Genomic DNA, 23,130 nt, shown 5'->3' on the forward strand with positions numbered 1-23,130 from the left:
GCAGCGGTACGCATATATCTGCCGCAAATAATTCTGCTCGTTATCTCGATATGCAACAGCAGCAACTATATCTCGTAGCACACTAGTTTTGATGAGCAGCACTGAGAGCTCTGAAACGCAGCCATAATTATTGTTCAAAAGCGTGTTCAGCATGCAAAAAAAACAAACACACGGGGGGTGCCGACATTCCAGTATAACTAACATTAAGGCTTCGTTATTCCTTCCATCCTTAGAATCTCGCAGAACAATAGCACTTATCTGCCTCTTCCATAAAATTGTTTACAGCCATCATTCCTTCACACTACCCCTTACAAAACCGGCCCGCACATCTCACCGATTGCATAATCACCTCAGTTTTAAGCGCCTTTCGGGAAGGACCACTGCACTCAACTCATCAGCCCTGCCCCGTGCAATCATTTATTGGAATAGTCTTCCTGATAACATTGTTCACATCTCAGATCATGTTATTTTCAAAGAAAAAATAAGTAGCATTTTCTTGTGAAGTGTGTTCTGTAGTGCGTTTTTCAATTTAGTTTTTCAATTTAGTTCTATTTTCTGGTTGGTTGCTTGTTCTTTGTATAACGATGTTAAAATAACCATGTTCTACTTGCTTCTTTTTCCCACCCCAGTTATGTAACCCCCCTCACATAATACTCCAGTCGGAGCCCGTGAGGTATTTGAATAAATAAATAAAAAGTAAGTGCAGAAGTTTCATGGTTGAACAGTAGCCCGAACTTGCGACAGAAGGAAAGCGCTGACGGGACCTTCCTCCCGGTCACCTCGACTCTTCGCGCTACAGTACAGCAGTGCAACCACTCCAACTCATCCAGTTTGGCATTCATTTGTAGTTCTAAAAGGCCTTCGGGAGTAATTAGGCAAGTAACTATAAATAAATCAACAAACAAATGCTTTACCCCTTGCGACTCGTGTAAGCATGCCGGTGATCTGAACTACATCACGCTTACAGGAGTTACAAGAAGTTGGTGAAGAGAAAAAGAAACAGCGAAAAAAGATGCAGGAACAGGAGAAGACACACACAGACTGTCACCAGAAAGAAGATCGTGGCCAGGGTTTTATGCAGCAGCGATACACAACATTTCAGCGCAATTTACTTTTTTTTTTATTGCCACTTGCACCTACACAAAAGATATGCACGTGTATGCACCTATGCAAAACATACGTATCAGTCGAGATTTGGTTTTCGTGTTACCCTGGTAGGACGTGAAATGCCCATACTGGATTAACGAAATTTCTGGCTTGCAGGTGCCGCCATGTCGCTTCTCTATTAGCTTCTTATCAGGCGGTGGCACCAGTTTTCTCTTCTGTAGTCTGTAGTTCACAACGATTTCGGAATAGGTCTGGGCGCGCTCGTCCAGGTCCCGACATTGCGGCGGTTCCACGGTTACCCGGAAGCAGAGAATATGGGAATGCGCCGACTACCCCGGAGTCGACGAAGATATTAATAGCAGAGAAAGCTGGGAAGCCCTGCTGCGCAGCAAAGAACCCACTCGGCAAAAACAAGCCGATCCGCGTGGCGGCTGATTCCGCAAGAGATAAAATCTCTTTGTTAGCCTTTATTCACGGAGGCTCCGGCCCCCGCCCTCCCGGCCTGCGTGCTGGGGGCGGTGGGTAATAAAGGGTCTCCATTTCCGGTGGAAATAAAAGCTGTCATCCACCCATCTATCCACTCGAGATTTCCAACACGTGAAGATGTCGCGCCTTGACTTTCGCTGCCGGCGCACTCTGCGGCGTCGTTGGTTCCGCTGTTTTCTGAAGCTGCTGATGGCTCAAACATGCATGGCGAAAGTCCAAACTGTTCAATACTGGCTGAATTATCTATAATTTCCAAAATGTAGTCCGTAAAAGCCAGCTGAAGCAACGCGCTACGCAGCAACGCCATCGGTGCCGGCTGAAGATCCCCGTGGATGACGTCATGACGGTCCCGACCAATCGCGTGCAAGAGCGGCGTTCGCTCGGTGCCCTGAGGCGATGGGGCGCGTTTTCTTCTAAAAAACAGCTTTTTGCACTTATTCCCGCTTTTTTTGAAGGAGATATTCTTTTTCAGTGGACTAAAAGCTATAAAATGACGTGGAGAACTCATTTTTTTCTGAAAGTGCTTCAGCTTCCCTTTAACAAAAATGTTTTGTTCTGGAGCATGTCCACTTCACTTGCACCAAAAGTGTCTCCCTGGCCTTATTGTTGCTCCAAGGCACGTGTTCTCAGATCCACCAATTTGGGCCCCTTTTGAAGCTTCCCAAGAGCAACTGTTTTTGCTTGGTATTTGGTTGAATCTCAGCTTTTCTTTCTCCGTTGATATGGCACTGCTCTATGTGAACCGATCCATCTGTACACCCCTTGCTAACAGTGGTACTGACCTGACTCCAGAATGTGGCCTTGGGCACCAGTGGCATTGTGTTTTCTCACTTCACTCTTTCTCCTCTACACGTGGCAGCAATGCAGCAGCTTTCTTCGTCTCTGCAAAATGTCCTGGTATTTTGTTTTTAAACCCTTGGCTTGCATTAAATTGGGTGACCCATGAGAGGCGCAGCTGGAAGGGGCAATAATTTATTCATTTTCAACCCCCTTCATTGTGACCTTGGACGTCGGGATGGGGAACATTCAAATGCTTACCTCTGGGGTATAGTATAAGCATTGGTAATGACTTGGCTTCTCTAGAACTATACTAATCAAAGAAGCAGCTAAGCATGGAAGCATAGCTGCAAGTTTGTGCCAGTCCTGTCAGCCTCATCTCCTGTGTCTGTCTTTTGTGATAGCACAATTCTTCGTCGATTTAAAAAGCATGGGTGTTCACAGGTCATTTCATAAGGTATTTGGGGCGGGGGGGGGGGGGGGGGGGGGGGGGTGGTCATTGTTTCCTGGGTAGCAGGGAACAATAGGGGACAAAATTTCGGCCCAACTGAGGGGGCCCTCCATCCGTGTACGCCTTTGACTAGAAGCACATGTCACTACTCAAAACATGCGCATCAATTAGGCTCAATAATCACAGCAAAAACAGTCAATGTTTTCTAGTTTTGTGATGCTGAGTGTTTTAGCAAAACCTGCCGTTAATTTTGAAATGGGCTTTTTGACCTGTGAAGATGGCTTTTCTGGCAGATAGTGTTGGCAGACAGCAGAAAACAAGTGAATCGTGTTAACTACTTGGGTGGTTAACTAATCTCTAGTAGCTAACTTTTTAACTAGCCTTAAACTTAGGCACCTAGTTGCAATCAATGATTTGCTGGTGGCTGTTAATAATAGCCATGTCAAATTTTGTTCATATCGTGCACCTTTTGAAAACTGCATGTCTGCATGGTGAATGTGCAGCGGACCCCATCAGCAAGGCCCCTAGTTTTCCACGATTCCCCGAAAACTCGCAGATTTGATTATTTTTTGCAGAATTTTGAGCCACATTCTCTCTTTTTTTTATGATAATATGTTTGTGGACATCAGTAGGAATGATGGGAATGTGATTGGTTTAATCGTCGGAATTATCTTGAAAGGTGGAACCTGGTAATGGGCATAGTTCTGCCAATGCCTTGACATATCCGCATGCGCTCAAGGAAGCCAGCGCGTCAGTCACTGCGGCTCCATCAGCAACGGGCTCACACGTGTGCCTGTGTGGGAGGAGTCACGATATTTATTGCCCTATTTGTGTGAATGTGACAAGAGCTTTTTTCTTAAACCAGCAGTTTCAGAAAGCACTTCGTGTTATACTATGGCTTAAGCTATGAATATTGTTTGTTTTTTTTCCCCCTCTATTCTTTGAAATACCCACAGCGAGCTCACCCAACAGGCTCATGAGGTGTGAGGAAAAGCCAACTTCTACGACCCTGTCCATCGAAGCAAACAAAGCGTGCAGTACGCAGTGACGAGAAAGAGTTGCTACTTGCGTGGAAATAAAGCGGCGCTGGCATTTGCTAAAGAAGCGTGTGCAGCACAGAACATGAAGGAGCGAGGCTAGAACCGGTGGCATGATGTCTGCTACTGCACGAAAGTTTTCATGGAGTGTTGCAATTGGTGGAAAATTAGGAGCCTTACCCATGGCGCATGTGTCACATGACCTCCTCTGTCCTGCCTGGTGAGCAGTACTTGCCGATGTTCACTATTTCAGTGCAGACCATAGACAACAAGGCCATGTAATTCTTGCACGATGGAGTGACATGTACTGATGGCCAAAATTTGGTATGGCTGTTAATAATGGTCAGCCGTAAATCTCTAATCGCAACGAAGTGCCTAACTCTAGTCCTAGTTAAAAAGCTAACTGTTTGAAATTAGTTAACCAGCTTGGCAGTTAACATGATTTACGTGTTCACTGACATCTGTCAGTACTGTTATTGCTATGCCACAAAAACTATCCTTACAGCTAAAATAGCCGATTAAAAAAAAAATTTGCGCCAGGCTTTGCTGAAACAGTCGCATGTATTACACAGTTGAACAGAAAAAGAGGCAGGTCCTGGATGGAAATTTTAGTCCTGCAGGGTGTGTTGCTTGCAGTACCGTTTGGATGTCACGGATGACGCCACAGTGGTGGTGCTGGCCTACCTGGTCCAGGACAGCGCCAGCGCCGAGGGACCCTCGGAGCACTTCGCCATCGGCATGCACGTCATGCGGGTGAGGGGCTGCAGAAGTCTTCCTGCCTGTTCATGGCGGTCTTTAGACCTTTCCAGCAGTCTGGGCTCTAGTCTCCTACCAGCACTTTTCTGATTCTACTGTTGAGCCTTATTATAATTATATAAATTTGTTGAACAGATAAGTTGCGGTAAATTCCCAGAGAGGTCACACGTAGCAGGGGTGGCAGCAGAGAGGGAGGTGCATGCAAGAGTATTAATTGGAGGTTAGTGATTATGGTTATTTTGTTCAAACAGCACACAGTCGTCGTAGTGGAGACAAAGGGAAACCGTAGCACCATTTATGGCCAGCGTCTACTCGGCTTAGCAGGCATTTGGTTTGTGTGCATCTGGTGCTTTCTGTTATTGCTGTGCAGTTTACATTGCGGTGATATATACGCGACAGGAGCCTCCAGTTTCAGTTTGCACGCTTTCAGCTAGGACGGATGATCTTCAGCAATGAGCGTTGCCTCGTGAAACTCTATATCTGATTACACTGTGCAGCAGAAACCTGCCATTACATTCTCAGCTGCTACATCGTTGTGGGCAAAGCGTTGCTTTAGCTTGTGGGCTTTTAATAGGGGGAATAAGTACTTTTTCTGTGCTTAACCGTGGCTGACACAGTTCAATACCGCAAGACCCCACCCCGTGATCGCGTGGGTACCAAGCACACACCGAACACGGCAGGCCTTGCTCTGAGGGGAACAAAAGAATGACACTCTGGCTGACACAAACAAGGCATTTATTGCTACAACTATGATAACGCCAGCTAGCAACAAAATGTGCTAAGAAATCGAGGTCGTCCGACTCACCAGCATGGTTTCAAGCGAATGTTCGCCCACACTAGGGCAGGGGAGATACTCCACGGCCAGACAGGACGAGATGCGGGAGAACGTCCTCCCCGCCACTTCCTCGCTCCGCTGGCGAAGAGCGGAGCACGCAGCAAACAGCACATACACGTCGACGTTCCCCAGCCCAAGAGAAAGTCCGCTCCCCTGCGCGCATGCGCAGCAATCACACTGTCCGTGGCGCTTGTGTCGCTGCGACGCCGGCTCCCTCCCTTGTTAACAAGTTAGCATAACTATCCAGGGAGGATGCATCACGGGAAAGCAAACCTAAAGGAATGTTGTGGGGCAAAATTTCCAGAAGCTCCAATATAGAAATCCATGCAATGCAAACTTGGCTGTTGCATTGCAATTGTGGCAGCAACGACGATGCCACGCTCGCCAAGCCATTGCTCTGGACTCTATTGGCAGCCTGTGGCGTGCTGCACCCGCATGCTTTTACGGGCAGTGTGAATTTTGTTCTGTAGGTTGTTTCAGTGCAGAATGATCGTGACAGCTACAAAGCTTTGCAGAGTGTCATGAAACATGCTGTGCTCACAACAAATTTGTTAAAATGAACTACTTTCCCGGCTGGTATGTTGTTTATTTGTTTTGCGGTCCAGGATAAATGAAACAGTGGGGTTCTGCTGTACAACAGTCAGAGTATCATTGTGCTTGGACATGTTAGCATGTACATGAAGATAATGTTTACTAGGTTGTCTCCTTTCTGCTGGCAGACTGGTGCAGGTAAAGTCACACAGAGAATTTTAAAATCCAGTGTAATTGGAAGTGTGAAAAAAATAATGGCATATCTTGACGCTAATTATGCACGAGGCCCAGTGAGTCCAGCGATGGTTTGGAGTTGAACTCTCAACAAGGACTAGATCTTGAGACGATCTCAGAGATTTTGCTGCAGCATATCAGGCAGGAAACATGGGCTCACACGCCCTGTACTATTGAGTTCAGTCAAGTAGCTGCCCTCGGCTGTGTGCCTTCAGGACATCAATGTTCTCTCTGGAAGGCACCATATCTGTCTTGCTCATTTTAACGGCCGTGCACTCAAAGGGGTAGTCCTGCAGTGTTTAGCTGTATTGGCCTTAGATCCAGCCTTGTAGAGTTCACCTCACCCCAGTTATCAGTGCTTCATTGATTTGCAGAAACACACCAAACATGTGCAGTTATTCTTCGTTTGTAGTATGTCTCTCCGGTGACATGAATTTGGTTGTATCCTGTTTTCCCGCTTTTAAGACAATGAATGGTGAAAGAAAAAAAAGCTGGGTGCAGGGCTCAGGAGGGCTTTCATGCTGTGATCGGCACACCTTGCAGTGTCGGCCACTTTGATGCAAAGTTCTCGGTTCTTGTGCTGTGCCATTACTATAGCGATGTTCTGTATTCGTACTAATTTTCATTTGATTGTAATCTGAAAGTAACTGACTAAATTAGGCTACTTAGTAAAACACGTTGCGGGGCTAGTTGGTTATGCATATTCTTTCGTTAAAATTTAAGCAGCGCTAACTTTTAGGACGAATACACAGAAGACATGACAGGACAGACAGCGCCCGTCCTATCATGTCTTCTGTGTATTCGTCCTAAAAGTTAGCGCTGCTTAAATTTTAACGAAAGAAAATTAGGCTACGGCTCAGTTAAAACATTCACTGAGAGCTTTCGTTGGTTGCAATCACAGTGTAAGATATGTATAGGTGAGGCCACAGTACATGAAAAACACTGGATGCCTGTGGCCTGATTAAGAGCCACTCTGTCACGGATCTCCCCGGAGAACACTCGGACCGAAAGAATGGACTAGGCAACAGGTGTACCCACACAGACGCACATTTAATGCACCCTACGTGACATACACACTAGCATACAAAACTAACATACTAACACAAAACACAAAGACTATAAATACACATGACCCGGGAACACTGCTATCAGCATCTACTACTAGCGTTCTACTGTTATCAGTCGGCGTTCGTGCTCACAGTTGGTTCGGTGCGGCTGCGGCATTGCATGAATTCAGTAGCCGGTGTCTTGATGGCGTTCGACATGCTGCGGCTGGCGTCGCTGGCTGCGTCGTACAAGCTCCCGGTCCAAGCACCCGTGGAGGTGATGCCGGTGTTGTTGGCATTGAGGGCACCACCCGGATTGGTGGCAACAGCGCTGCAGACACCCCTGGCCGTAGCCGGTGGTAGCGCCCTCAATTAGCTCCTCGGAACGGCTCAGGAACGGCAGGAAGTCCACGATGCGAAGCCGTAGAATGCGAGCCCACAGGAGCAATAGCCGGCGCTGCTCTCTCCCAGCCGAAAGCCTCCGCTTCTCTATTCTTCCCCCCCGTGCCAAGCTCTCCCTCGCCCTTTTATATCCTTTGCGTTAGTCCACGTAAGCCTTGTCGTCGTCTTCTCCTTCTCTTCTCCACCAATCATCTCTCTCCCCCTCACCGAATGCTTCTTCTTCATCTTCTTTAGTCTTCGGTTAATCCACGTCATCCTTATCGCCAACCTCTTCATCTTCTCTACACCTCTTTCCTTCATAATTTTATTTTAGACTTGCTATTATATGTGACACACTCTCACACCTCCAAACTTTGCCTTTGATTGCAGTGCCATTTATCTGCCAAGCGATGAAAATTAGTCTACAGCCAAAAATATCTCTGTGCCATAGAAACTGGATTCTATTGCGTGGCGCTTGTTTTTCTTTTATGTTCGGCAGCCAGCCAGCAGCCGTTCTACGCAACTACGCATACACATGCAATATTTTTTTTCTTTCTTTTTTTCTGCGCGGTCACCGGACCAGGCATGCAGTGGCAAAAGTAAGGGGTGTCAGCAAGCGAGTGAGCCAGTGATTGGTTAAACAAATTAAAAAACCAGAGGACGTCAGGCTTGAGTTACTGTATTGTCATCAAGGCATCACTTCTTACCTGTGTAACAAGTTCAAATAGCGTGCGAAAACGGGCCGCTCAGTGAAGAGTCGTGTCATGGTGCCTAGAGAAACTAGTGAACTTTATCTTCCCTCTGCATGGGCTACTGTGTCTCCTCCTTTATATCTTGCATCTTGGTTGCAATCGACAACTTGAAAAATTTTGTGAGTCAGTTTAACTGCAAATATTTTTCAAACAAAACAAAACTCTATGCTCATTTGCAGTCCCTGCTCTGCCCACAAAAGGGGTTCTTGTGAGGAGAAATGCGCTAGTTCCCTCCATGGTATTCTTTCGGAAAATAATAAAACAAAATACAGTAATTCGTTAACAAAAATTTTATCATTGGATCATTCCACGCCAACTGATGGAGACTTTGCACTCGACCATCTTCGGTTTTTCTTTAAAAAATGGTGTATTGGTTACTATCAATACTATCTCAGCATGGTTGTGGCGAAAAAGTTATTTTTCTTTTCATGCCTTGGCTACCATTTTAAGTTTGCAAACGGTAGCAAAACCTAGTCTAATAAGAAAATTTGTAAAAACTTGGTATTTTACGCATGACTATGAACAACGGTGGGGGCTCCATGACGCAGGACAATGTTGTGTATGAAGAACTGCGCCACTTCAGCAGCAGTGCCTTTGACAAGAGACGTGGTCTCAGCGTGCCGTGTCAGGTAGTCGGTGGCAACGACGATCCAACGCTTTCCAGATGAAGACTTCGGAAAAGGGCCAAGGAGGTCCATGCCCACTTGGTGAAGAGGGGTCTTCGGTGGTTCGACGGGGTGAAGAAATCTGGCTGGTTTCAACGGAGGAGACTTACCACGTTGGCAGTCGCGGGATGTTTTTAGGCCCGCACTGATGGGAGTAACCTTGGCCAATAATACTTCTGCTTAATGCGCATGAGTGTACGACTTACTCCGAGATGGCTAGCGGAGGGTGCATCATGACAGGCACTCAAAATCTCTGGCCGCAGCTGTGATGGTACGACAAGCAGGAACGTTTCTCTGTTGCTGGAAAAGTTGCGCTTGTAGAGAACACCAGATTGTAAAGTGAAGGTGTGGAGCACGCGACGAAAAACATGCGGGATGCGAGCGTCGACGCCTTCGAGGTAATCGATGAGCGGTGTCAACTCCGAGTCCGCCCGCTGAAGCTGTCCCATTCGGGTGGTACTAATAGCGCCCAGGAAAGGAAAATCATCGGCGACTTCCTCGGGACCGATTGTGATAGGCGCACGCGACAAACAATCCGCATCCTGATGCTTACGGCCCGACTTGTAGACGACTTAAGTCGTATTCTTGCAAGCATAAGCTTCTTCTAGCCAAGCGTCCTGAGGGGTCTTTGAGGCTCGCCAGCCAACATAAGGAGTCTTGGTCGCTTACCACACGGAAGGGTCGCCCGTAGAGGTACGGCCGGAACTGGACTCTATGGAAATGAGACCGCCGACGCTGAAGCAAGGAGCGCCTTCAGCAGTGGCCTGCGTACAGCTGTACCGTTCTCTATAGTGGACACAACTTGTCTCCTTTCGGAATTGATGAGGAGGGCGACGGCTAGGTACTAGGCCCTGCCAGACAACCGCCACATCCCCCTTAAACGACTAGATCTGACGATGACCTTTTCAGTTCCTCGCGGAATACCTCGCCCTAATGCATGCGTTATCCGTTTAAACGTGGCATTCACGCGCAAATACTTGCACTTAATAGGACAAGCGGACTCCCCGGAATGTACCACATGTGGCGTGCTAGAGACTATAGAACATGTTTTAGTGGCGTGTCCAGCGTATGCACGTGAAAGACTCATACTCGCATCTGCTCTGAAGCCTATGGACACATCGCTCCTCTCTGAGGATTTGATCCCCGGCGCTTGGCCAGATAGTTTTAGAACTGTAAAGGCAACGCGAGCGCTCTCACGCTTTTTGAGCAACATGGACCTCGTCTCGCGTTTGTGATGTCGGAAAGTGTGCCTTGTATTTTTTTTTTTAAAGTAGTTTTTCATCTGCCTCCTCCCATCATCATCGTCCCCCGTCGTGACCTTCTTTTATCTCCTCTTCCCGTCCCCCAGAGCAGAGTAGCAGGCAAAATATTTATTTTTCAGGCCAACCTCTCTGCCTTTCCTATCAATAAACCCTCTCTCTTGCTGATGGCCCATATCACTGCAAGGCACTCTTTCTCCGTCGTAGAATAATTGGTCTTGGAGTGCGTAAGTGTTTGCCTGGCATAGCTGATGACCCGTTCTGCACCGTCTTGCCACTGGATCAGTACCGCACCAAGGCCGACATTGCTGGCATTAGTGTGCATGTCCATGGCAGCGTGTTCATCGAAATGGGCGAGTATCGGAGTACGTTGTAGACGGTTGCGAAGCTTGACAAATGCAGCCTCTTGGTCGCTTCCCCACACGAAGGGCGTGTCGTCTCTAGTCAGTGAGTTTAGTGGTTCGGCGATTCGCGAGAAATCTTGAACAAAGCGCCGATAATACTAGCACAGACCCATAAACAGGCAAACGGCCTTCTTGTCACTTGGGCATGGAAAACCTGAGACGGCAGCGGTCTCGTCAGGGTCCGGGCGAACACCTTGTGCACTGACAACGTGACCAAGAAAGCGAAGTTCTTCAAAGCCAAAATTGCATTTCTAGGCTTTGATGGTGAGTTGTGCAGATTTGAGTGCTTGTAGCACAATGTGCAACCACTCCAAGTGTTGGTCAAATGTGGTCGAAAATATAACGACATCGTCCAGGTACACCAGGCAGGACTGCCACTTCAAGCCGGAGAGAACGGTGTCCATCATGCGTTGGAACGTGGCCAGTGCTGAGCACAAACCAAATGGGAGCATATTAAACTCATAGAGGCCATCGGGCGTCACGAAAGCTGTCTTCTCCCGGTCTCTTTCGTCCACTTCAATCTGCCAGTACTCACTTTTAACATCTAAGGACGAGAAGTATCGGGCGTCCCGCAATCGGTCGAGCGCGTGGTCTATCCTGGGCAGTGGGTAAACGTCCTTTTTGGTCACGTTATTAAGTTTTTGATAGTCAACACAGAAACGCAGAGTGTTGTCCTTTTTTTTTTTTGACAAAAACCACAGGCGATGCCCATGGGCTGGTGGATGGCTGAATGGCATCGTCAGCAAGCATTCCGGCAACTTGATTTTGAATGGCTTCTTGCTCCATCGGCGAAACACGTTAGGGGCGCTGGCAGATGGGTCGCGTAGTCGCATCAGTGATGATACGGTGCTTGGCGAGTGGAGTGCGGCCAACCTTCGAACACGTAGCGAAACAGTCCGCAAAGTCTGCCAAGAAGTCCGACAGAAGATCCTTCTGAACAGGTGGCAAGGCCAGATTTATTTTGACTGACTGAAGAGCGTGGTGTGGGCCAGCATTCTCTGGAGTGGGTCCTCCCACGGTGCACAAACCTGGGACCTCAGCAACGTCGTGAAGGAAGGCAATAGCCGTGCCTCTGACGAGGTGCTGATATTCGTTGGAAAAGTTGGTCAGGAGGACGTTGGTACGGCTGTCACGTAGTTGGACGAGACCTCGGGCAACAACAAGGCCCCGCTCAAGCAGCAGTGGAGTATGGCCATCTGCCAGGCCTTCGTAGTCATGGAATAGGTCGTTCCGCACGAGCACTAGGACACTGCACCGCGGCGGCACCTTGACGTCATTCTGGACAATGCACAGAGCGTTGCTGCAAGGATCCCGGGAGTCAAAGCGGGCCACAGCCTATTTGGTCGAGAACGTGACACGTGTGTCCATAAAGTCAATCACAGCACCGTTCACGTGCAGAAAGTCGATCCTCAGAATCAAGTCTCTGGAACACTCAGAGAGCACGACAAATTCAACAATGTACGTGTAACCACAAATTCCAACCCTAGCCGGGCACTTGCTAACAGGGAAAATTAAGTGGCCACCAGCGGTGTGCATGGGGGTCCCCGTCCACGGTGTCAGAACCTTTTTAAGGTCTCCAGCAAAGGCACGGCTCATAACGGAATAATCAGCACTGGTATCGAGCAGCGCGGTAACCTCAGTGCCATCAGTTGTCACCCGCAAATCGGATGCAGCGTATCGGTTGTATCGGAAAAGTAGTACATTGTACAGTATCGTTCATTGGCATTTATTTCAGAAGGTTTATTCGGAACACTGTGTTTTATGTGAGAAAATAATTTTGCAAGTTGAGTGCCCACACCCTTCTCTGGCATTTCTCCGTGCCTGCTCTTCACTGCAGTGCATGGTGGAGCCCACTGCAGATGTACACATAAGCAGCACTGCACTGTGCTCCACGTGGATGTTCCCAATGTTTGGATGTTGAAAGGTCAGCTGGCGCATGTTCATCCACATTTCGACACTTAGGTCGCTGAGTACGACCCAAGTCCAGCATCCTCAGCTGAGGTACATAAAGGCGTGGTGTGGTGAAACACCAGTGTTGCTTTTGAGGGTAGCGCTCTTTCAAACTGTCCAGTGTGTTCAACTTGCTTTTCTTGAATAATTTCTTTTGGCACTCAGAGGGCAATGGCACCCTTTAGTTTTTTCCGTTCCTGTAAATAGCTCTTAGTGGGTCAGTACTTGACCTTCGTATGGTCTCTGAAGACTGCCTCTTGCTGCCAAGCACCTTCTTCTCCAGGAGAGAGAGACATACATACCTTGAGCAGCTCTTTCTCCTGGACGTGTCTTTGCCATGGGTACTTCCAAATTCGATAAAAACCCATTTCGTTTTGCTCACAGAATATGGCACAATCTCTTGGAGCTGTTTTCACACTGCTTGTTAGTGGACCACAAAGAGCACTTCCTGGCAGGAGGGCAAGCTGGTGGTTTGCATGGCCCTCCACCTTAGGACTGCCACTGGCATGGGTGCTTAAATTCAAAAATAACTTAGTCACTTAAAACAGAAAATGCTCAGATTAAAATTTTTTAAATAAATCCATATTTTTACTAAGACTACCTCATATGCAATTCACGGCTGAATGTTCCACAAAAAGCAACTTTTCTCAAAATTTTTAATTTTTTTATCCTAGAGCTTAGGTTTTATATATCGGAAACATTTTATTGGCTCCTTTGTTTTCTGAACAACATGCAAAATATAGTAGAACCTAGGTGATACGAATCTCACGGGGTCGCGAAAAAATTCGTGTCATACGAAATTTTGTATAATCCAAACAAACAAAATTAATATGCCAAGCATTGCATCCACGCAGATCTGTTTACGCCTGACGGGATTTATTCACGGCCGTGCGCCCACGTTGTTATTCGTGGTGCGCACCGCACCAATATCGATCACGATTTCGGCAATGTGAGAGCCGCGCACCGCCGCTCACTGCTCGCGGTGCGTACCGCGCGACTAGCGATACCGATTTCGGCAATGTGAGGGCCGTGCACTACCGCTCACTACACCCGGTGCGTGTAGTGGTCGAAGCCTTGTGCTTGTTTGAGTTGTCACGCGATGGCGCTAGGTGCAAGGGGGCGGTGCCCCTCAGTGTGTATATATTCTGCCTGTGGGCATGAATAAAGACATCTTGTTAGGGCTTCCCATGTTGGGGGCACGGTAATCACTCGTCTCTTCACTCGGTAGAGCAGAACATGGTGTAGAAATGGGATACGGCAAACGTGGCGGCTATAGATGCGGCAGTTGGTATGGATGCCGAGCACTCCAAGGTCAACGTCGTGCGTGTCGGTACGCCCAGACTTCAACCCCCTCCACCGTTCACCTTCACGAGCCCAGGAGAGTGGCCAAAATGGGTAGCGACGTACAAAGACTACGCCTTCGCCGCCGGCCTGAATACAGCCACCAACGAGGTGCAGCTGCACATGCTTCTGTATTGTATGGGGCCTCAAGCACGCAGCGTCCTGTCGTCTGTGGGAGCTTCAACTCCGGAAACCCTTTTGTTTTTGGTTGTCAAGGATAAGCTAGCCTCGCATTTCGTGCACCCCGTCAACGAGATTTACGAAAGCCGTCGGTTCCATCGCCAAACACAACAGCAGGGTGAGTCAGTCGACGGCTTCTTCGCAGCGCTTTGCAATCTTGTAAGACATTGCGGATACAAAAGCCCCAAAGTGGAAGACTGCCTTGTTCGGGACAAGTATGTCGTAGGATTGCAGGGTGAAAAGCTGTCTAACCAGTTGTGCCGCTGCACGAAACTCACGGCAGAAGAAGCACTGTGCCAAGCATGTCTTCATGAGGACGCTGAAAAAGAGCATCTCTCCTGCGCAAGCTCACGCGACAGCATAGCTTTCGATAGTCTGACCGTCGACGTGGCGCGACACAAAAAGATAACGATGGCATGCGCATCGTCACGCAATGGTAAGCCAGCGCTGCTAAATGGGTCAGGTTGCGGTTATTGCGGCCGTAGTATCCACCCGCGAAACGAATGCCCCACACGCAAGGCTACGTGCCATTTCTGCAGAAAGCAAGGCCGTTTTGCAGAAGTTTGCAAGGCAAAGCACCGAAAAGAGTTGCTGGGTTCTATCGAACTTCACGCGCTCAGTACGCATCGGGAAAGGTACACCGACCAACGCGTGAATGGCCGCCTTGCAAAGTTCAAAATAGACTCGGGAGCAGAGGTAACGGTAGTTTCGCCTTCTTTCCCGGGATTGCCTCGCGTGTTGGATGAAGCAGAAGCCGAGGTATCTGGTCCCGGAAATCATCGGTTGCGCGTGCTGGGAACTTTCCCTGCTACCCTGGAGTGGCGCAACAGAGTGACTGTCCAGACATTGTACGTCGTCAAGAATCAGACGACCCATTTTCTTGGACTACCGGCAATCGATGTTTTGTGCGCTGTTCAGTTTTTGGACTCAATCGAGAGCGTTCCGTCAACCCAGGTCAATATCTTTGGTGGACAGGGGGAAGTGCAAGAGGAATACCACATCCGCCTCTGTCCTGATGCTCGTCCTTTTTCACTGAGCTTCCCAAGGCGATTACCCCTCCCTCTGCTTGAGAGCATGAACAAGGAACTGGACAACATGGAAACCCAAGGGGTCATCCGGAAAGTGGACACGCCAACCACATGGTGTTCGAGCCTTGTCATTGTGCCGAAGCCGTCTGGGGGGTACAGGCTCTGTGTCGACCTGACGAAGCTTAACAAGGTCATCCAGCGGGAGCGCATGTCTTGCCAACAGTGGAAGACATCCTAGGCCAATTTGGTGGGGCACAAGTCTTTTCCAAACTCGATGCAAGGTCCAGCTTTCACCAAATAAAATTAAGTCGTGAGAGTGAAGAACTGACACTCGATGCAAGGTCCAGCTTCCACCGAATCAAATTAAGTCGTGAGAGTGAAGAACTGACAACGTTTATCACTCCCTTTGGCCACTACTGTTACAGGCGTCTTCCCTTTGGCCTCGCGACAGCGCCTGAATACATCTAGCGCTTCATGTCAAAACTTGTAGAAGGCACTTCCAGAGTCGTCAATATGATCGACGATATACTAGTCTTCGGTAGGGACCACTGTGGGCACGACCGACGCCTAGTTGAAGTTTTGGCTCGCCTAAATCAAGCTGGGGTGACTCTCAGTGAAAAGTGTCAGTTCCGAGTGTCTTCTGTCAAGTTCCTTAGAGTCGTCATGGATGCACAAGGAATTTCGCCGGACCCAGTTAAGGTCAAGGCTATCGAGGATCTCCCGGCACCAGTCGATGTCAGGGGAGTTCGCCGGTTGCTTGGAATGGTCAACCATGTGGCCCGTTTCATTCCGAACCTGTCTGACGTCACGACACCCATTCGTTCTCTCTTGAACAAGAGCAGCACCTGGGTTTGGCATCACAGCCAAGAGGAAGCTTTCACTCGCATCAAGTCGTTGCTCAGCTCGGAAACGTGTATGGCAAAGTGCCACCCACATTACCAGACTGTAGTATCAGCTGATGCAAGCTCTCACGGTCTGGGGGCTGTCTTGTTCCAAGATCAGCCTTCGGGACTGCGACGTGCTGTGGCCTGCACTTCTAGATCCCTCACTCCTACAGAGGGACGCTACAGTCAGACGGAAAAGCAGCCTCTGACAAACACGTGGGCCGTGGCTAGGTTTGACCAGTATCTTCGCGGTCTAAGCTTTGAGGTCTAGACGGATCATCTTCTTCTCGTATCCCTCCTTGCGAGCAAGGATCTTGCCACCTTGAGTACAGCGAATGCGGATCAAGCTGATGCGCAATCAGTACACTGTCAAGTATGTACCGGGGAACTCATAGCTATGGCTGACACTCTATCACGAGCACCCTGTGACTCATCAGCCTCGAAAGCCGTTAACAGCCTGGAAATCTTCATCGGCGAGGTTCTGAAGGATCTACCTCCACAGGTGGCGAGTCGGCTAGATGATGTTCGCCGACAGCAAGCTCAAGGTGAGTTGTGTTCATCAGTCATGACTTAATGTGAGAAAGGCTGGCCTTCCAAGAACAGAGTACCAACCCACGTAGCACTGTTTTGGAAGGAGAGAGACAGACCGAGTGTGTACGAGGGTTTGCTTCTGTTGGATCGCCCTATCGTCATTCCATCTGCTCAATGCCAGGACATTCTTGCACTGCTGCACGAAGGGCATCAAGGGGTACGCCGCTGTCAAGAACGCGCCTGAGAGTGCATTTGGTGGCCAAATTGCAACCTGCATATTGAACACCTTGTGGCCCAGTGTCCCAAGTGTGCCGAGACTCGAGCCGTACGTTCAGAGCCACTGATGCCAACTCCCACACCAGAGAGACTATGGCAGTACCTCGGTATCGACTTGTTCCAGTTTAAAGGACATGACTATGTTCTGATTGTTGATTACTACTCTAGATTCCCTGAAGTGGTCACACTGGGGACTACAACTGCTACAGCGATTATTGCTGCTGTGAAGAGTTTCTTTGCTCGCTTCGGGATTCCCGACGTCGTGCGGACAGACAGCGCACCTCAGTTCGTATCCAGCGATTTCGCCGAGTTGGCCCGATCATACGGATTCCGTTATGAAATAAGCAGCCCTCGATAGCCCCAGAGTAACGGAGAGGCCGAGCGTATGGTGCGGACAATGAAGGACCTGCTTGAGAAATGCTCTGATCTGTACCTTGCCCTTCTCACTTACCGAGACACACCTGGTGTTTCGGGCATATCTCCAGCAAAATTACTGATAGGACGAAAACTGCAAACACATCTACCGGGACTGCCAGAACGACTTCTGCCAGCATTGCCAAGTCACAAGACGTTCAGGGCACAGGATTCTGCAACCAAGGTTCAACAGGGAAAGAACTACAATCGCCGTTACAGTGCAAGCCCTCTGAGTTCTCTAAAACCACGGGAGGACGTATGGGTCAAGGACATTGGTTGTAGTGGTCGGGTCGTCAGCCCTGCTCAGCTACCTCGGTCGTACGTGGTTGAGACTCCTGACAGCATTCTGCAGAGAAATCGTCGCCATCTGGTGCGTTTCTCAACTGGCCAGAACATCCCAGAACGGGCAGCCTCGCCATCAAAACCTGAAAGGTCGCAACAAAGTTCTTCCTGTTCGTTGCCGGTGGGACTTTTGCTCGTACCTTCTTCCTTCGCCTGAGATCCATTGGTCGCCTGTGGAAGAGAGTTCGCCTCAACCTCAAGAACAGGTCCGAACGTGATACAGTCGTGCAGCGAGACCACTGCACAGGTTGAACTTGTAACAGTCTCAGGAGGGAAGATGTAGTGGTCGCCGCCTTGTGCTTGTTTGAGTTTTCACGTGATGGCGCTAGGAGCAAGGGGGCGGTGCCCCTCAATGTGTATATATTCTGCCTGCGGGCATGAATAAAGGCTTCTTGTTTGGGCTTCCCATGTTGGGGGCACGGTAATCACTCGTCTCTTCACTCGGTAGAGCTGAACAGTGTGTACCATGCAATTAGCAATAGCGATTTCGGTGATGTGAGGGCCGCTCACTGCTCGCGTTGCGTACCGCGTGATTAGCGATCGCGATTTACATGATGCGAGGGCCGTGCACCGCCGCTCACTGCTCCCGGTGCGCAGCGAGCGATTAGCGATAGCGATTTCGGTGATGTGAGGGCCGCGCACCGCCGCTACTCGCGGTGCATACCGCGAGATTAGCGATCTCGATTTCGGTGATGTGAGGGCGGGGCACCGCCGCTCACTGCTCCTGGTGCACACTGCGCGATTATTGATTTATTTATTTATTTTCACAATAGTGCAGACCCTCATTTGAGTCCAGGCAGGGAGGGCAGAAAAATACATTCACTCAATACAAGAGCACTACATCGTAAAACACAGAACAATAAAGTTCTCTAATGTAGTACATATATCTAAAATAGCTCACAGAGTATCCTGTCAAAATCAACAGCCGATACCACTCGTAGAGGCAGGGTGTTCCATTCATCAATCTTTCATGGAAAAAAAAATGAAATTTAAAAGCGTTAGTATGCAGGAAGTATGGTGCTAATGTGTGATCATGATGATGAGGAGTTCTACGCGTTTCTGAAAACTGCACATTTTGGTTTGGAGAAATGCCTAGTTTTCCATGAATTAGTTGGTGAAGGAAGGATAGGCGGGCTATCTTGCGTCCGACGTGGAGTGGTTTAATGTCATTTGCTGCCATTAGCGAAGATGGGGAATCAGTTCTATTGTACCTATTAAATATAAAACGTTCTGCACGTCTCTATTTTTTCTAATTCTCTTATGTCTTTTTTTACATGGGGGTCTCAAACAATGTCGGCATATTTGAGTTTTGGTCTTATAAGCGTATTGTAGGCTAATAGCTTGCAGCTGCTAGGTGCACCCCTAAATTTATGGAGAAGAAAACCAAGTTTACGTAAAGCTGAGGATTAATGTGGTCTATATGGTCATTCCATTTTAGTTGCGAGTTTATTACAGCACCAAGGTACTTATACCGTGGCACTTCTTTAACTGAAATGCTATTAATGCAGTAGTTGAAGGAAAACGGCAATAGCGATTTCGGCGCTGTGAGGGCCGCTCACTGCTCGCAGTTTGCACCGCGAGATTATCGATCGTGATTTCGGCGATGTACCGCCGCTCACTGCTCGCGGTGCTTACCGCGCTATTAGTGATCGCGATTTCACGATCACTCGCGAGCGCGGCTTCGGCGATGTGAGGACCGCGCACCGTGGCTCACTGCTCGCGGTGCGCATCGCACGACTAGCGATCGTGACATCGGCGATGGGCGGGCATCGCTTAGAGCTCAAGGGTGTGATAGCGGCTATAGCGTGTTCGTATCATCTGATGTGGCGAGGGAGAGAGTTCGGCTGGAACATCCGGAATTCTGCTCGTTGTCCACAATGCACTCCGGCCGGGGAATTTTGCGGATTCGTACCATTGCGAAATTTGTATCACCGAGATTCTTAGTTGAATGACTGCTGGGAAAAGATATTTGACCACAAACTTCAAAATTGCATAGCTTTGTAGTTTTTTTCGTGTTTTATATTTAAGGAAAAGTTGCGCCATTTCATTTCAAATTATTTGACATGAAAGCGCAGTCTTTTATTTGGATAAAAAAAAAGAGATGGTAATGCATGAAGTTCTTTTTTTTGTAAGACTAGGTTTTGCTACCATTTTGAAACTTAAAAGATTGTAGCCATGGCACAGAATATACTTTTTTGCCTGAAACAAGCTGGGTTAATGTTTGGCATAGGAAAACAGTAGACCGTGATTTCTTTAAGGAAATTGAAGATGGTCATACGCAAAGCTTTGATCTGTTGTCATCAAAAGACCAAACTTTAGTTTTTATTTTAAAATTTTAACTATGTTTTAGTTTTAAATTAAAATTAAATTTAAATATGGACCTTATTTTATAATTCAAAAACTATAGAAATTAAAATTTTAATCAAACAAGAAATAATTGCTTATTAAATCAGAATTGACATCTAAAGGGCAGATCTGTATTTGAATTTAAATGTGCCAAATGCAGAAGCACCTCGCCATAAAACAAGCTGCAGGCCCCCTTTTTTTTAATTCACCGAAGAAACCTTAGTTACCTTGCAGTGAGTGTAGCTGGCAAAGAGTATAAGCAGGTCGGCTCTCTCGATGGGCTTTTGCTTTGTACCAATCAAGGATTTCAGGGGCTGTAAAAACAACTTGATGTTGATAACGCTAGTATCAGATTGCACAAAAAAAAAGATAAATGGTGTTAACTATTATTATAAGCTGGTGAACTAAATTGTAGTACTATGCTTTACCTTTTAACCATTAAAGTTAGACAGCTGGTTGTGATTTGAGGTCTCTAGCTTGCCATTAGTAGTAGCCATATCAGTAACATGTTAATCACTCGGAAACTGTTGTTAATCTTGATGTGCAAGTCAGATTGTTGCCAATTATTGTGTGCTTTTTGGAAAATCTCCTCATCTAATGACCAAAACAAACCAAACGTCCTTGTTGCTAACATTTTTGAGTGGAATGAAGAGTGGGAAATGTAGCTCAACAAGACTATTTTGCTTTGCTTCCTGTGGAAGAAGCTTTGCTTTTTACTTGCCGGACAGGTTCATCAGCAGGCTGCTGAATGCAGCTACCTAGGCGTTGCGTTCACTTAGTATCTGATCATTTAGTTTAAACTTTTGTTTTCATATCATCTCCCCTGTTGTGCTTCATAAACTGTGCCTTTTAATTTTAAAATTCTGCCCCTAATGTAAAACTGATATGTCACTTTAGTCTAATTAGGCTAGAACTTGAATATGCATGCAATGTTTGGAATCCATTTGCTAAACTTAGCCATCTTAGCAGCAGTCTCTTCTTCATTCCCATAAAGGTTGTTGCTGGTGGCGGCTGGTTGCTGCTGCTGCTTCTGTGGTGTTGCTCCGTGTGTCACTGGCACTTTGGCCGTGCTACAACAGCTTTTGTGTAGCTGTTAGCATCTGTGACAGATGTTGCCATAGAACATGGTGCAACTACAGGGATCACGTAGGAGGACAGGGTATCATACGCATTTATCCTTCCCTTCCTTTTTTTTCTCCATCTACAAAATAGTCCATCCAATATTTTAAAGCATTTAACTTGAGTTATGTGACGAGGTCTGGCCACTGGACGGAAGGAACTTGCACGGAGGTATAGTGCCCCCCTCCCGGTCGGGCGATGTCTTGGCAGGTGGAGGTGAACCGGCAGTTCCGGGTGCACGTGGTGAAGCCCAAGGTGTGCAGCTCAGAGTATGTGCGGGCGCGGGGCGTGTTCCTCGAGTGCCAGCTGCAGCGCGGCCGCTACTGCCTGCTGCCCACCACCTTCAAGGCCGGCCAGACACGCCGCTTTTTGCTGCGCCTCCTGTGCCAGCAGCACCTCGACGCACGGTGGGTGCAGTGTGCCATACCGTGGCCCACTTTCTGTTGCCTCCATATGTGGTCAGTGCACAGTTTTGGAGTAGAGGAGACACCTTGAAGACGCTGAATAACCTGTATCGAATTAAAGGGGAAGCAGCAATTACAACTTTTTTTTGTTATTTATGCATGAAATGTGAGCAGATCTGACAAGGATATGTAACTTTAAAGGGCAACTGAAGAGTTTTTAGAATTCGATGAGTTTAAATGAGCCGAATGTGTGAAACTTGCAGGTAAAACATCCAAAATCTTTTTGCGCTAGCATTTGAAATGGTGACGTAATCACTGAGTAAAGTGGCGTCGACATCAGGCTTCTCTGCAGTGCACAGTGACAGGCAGAGGCCACAATGATGACGTTACGTACGGCGGCAACAAGTTTCCAGTGAAGAAGCGGTTGTTTAAATGAAGAAAACGAATGCCGTCGAAGGTGAAGCTCACGAAACACTGTTTGGCGGCATCAGAAGACATACGGCAGCATGTAAACAAAAACAGTGGACATCTGAAATTTCGGCAACAGTGACGTCACCACGAGTTTCTTCGTACTCATCCAACGCAATGAGGAGAAGCCTGAACATCGTCGCGGTTTCAATCGGTGATTGCCTCACCATTTGAAATGCTAGCGCAAAACTACTTTGCATGCTTTACCTAGAAGCTTCACAGATTAGAGTCTTCAGTAACCCCGAATTCTGAGAAAGCCATTTCACCTTCTCTTTAATATTCTTATTTCACGAATGCATTTTTTTAAGCTAGCTGGTATAGTTGTCGAGTAATTAAAATTAACACCTTCGTGAAGTCATCTTGGGGTCATTAAATAACTAAGACGAAAGTGTGCAAGTTTCTTATGCCAGCATGTTCGCAAAGCCCTGTCCTGTGCAATAAAGCCATTAGTTCTTTTTTTAGATTTCCAGTATTGATGGCAATGAAAGCTAGACTCCAGCATCATATTACATCGCAACCTTTCCTTATGGAAATAACTTTCAAACCCTGTTGCACTTGTACATAGAAAAATTGAGACCTTTATTGCATGGCTCAATGTCTTAAGATTTATGCACAAAAAAAAAACAATCATTGTACTGTCATGCGTAACAAAATGCCGAAGGGATGAGTGATAGCAATTGCAGAGAAAGTGAAATTTCAGAAAATCAATATAAAGTCTGTTTCTTTGTTTGTGTCGTTTTTTTGTCTCTTATGCTTTTGCTTTTAAACAAAATGCGGCATTCCAGACAACAAAAGCTCTTATCTTCAGATGTATCCTCGTTGAGTTGAAACTGAGACAGTGGTTCGCCAACGTCAGAAACCCGCAGAATTCGCCATGCGCCGGAGCATCAGGAGCGTGATTTGATTTGCTCACAGGGTTGGGAAAAAAATTGAGAAATAAAAAATGGCCATTGGTAAATACATTTACTGCGAACCGTGCTTGGTGACCATGGTATGGTGGCTTATGGGGATGGGCCATGGGTCAGACTGTGCCCACTGGCATCCGGCTGAGAAAAGCGCACGAGCTGACCACTTTCAACAATGAGTCTTTTTTTTTAGAAAAAAAAAAGCAGCAATACTTCGGACA

The 23,130-nt window shown here is 47.6% G+C and overlaps 1 protein-coding gene across 2 annotated transcripts in view; it reads left to right on the forward strand.

Moving 5' to 3' along the window:
- The window catches only part of LOC144124651 (calpain-5-like), a 109,579-nt gene that overhangs the window by 68,919 nt on the left and 17,530 nt on the right, over positions 1-23,130 (forward strand). The window contains exons 9-10 of one of the 2 annotated variants that reach the window (XM_077657457.1): positions 4,495-4,611; positions 21,343-21,539. In XM_077657457.1, coding sequence (XP_077513583.1) covers positions 4,495-4,611; positions 21,343-21,539 — 314 coding nt within the window. The remainder of the gene's footprint in view (positions 1-4,494; positions 4,612-21,342; positions 21,540-23,130) is intronic. The other variant, XM_077657458.1, reaches the window with a different exon arrangement.

Source organism: Amblyomma americanum, chromosome 3 (assembly GCF_052857255.1).
Source record: "Amblyomma americanum isolate KBUSLIRL-KWMA chromosome 3, ASM5285725v1, whole genome shotgun sequence".
NCBI classification, from domain to species: Eukaryota; Metazoa; Arthropoda; class Arachnida; order Ixodida; family Ixodidae; genus Amblyomma; species Amblyomma americanum.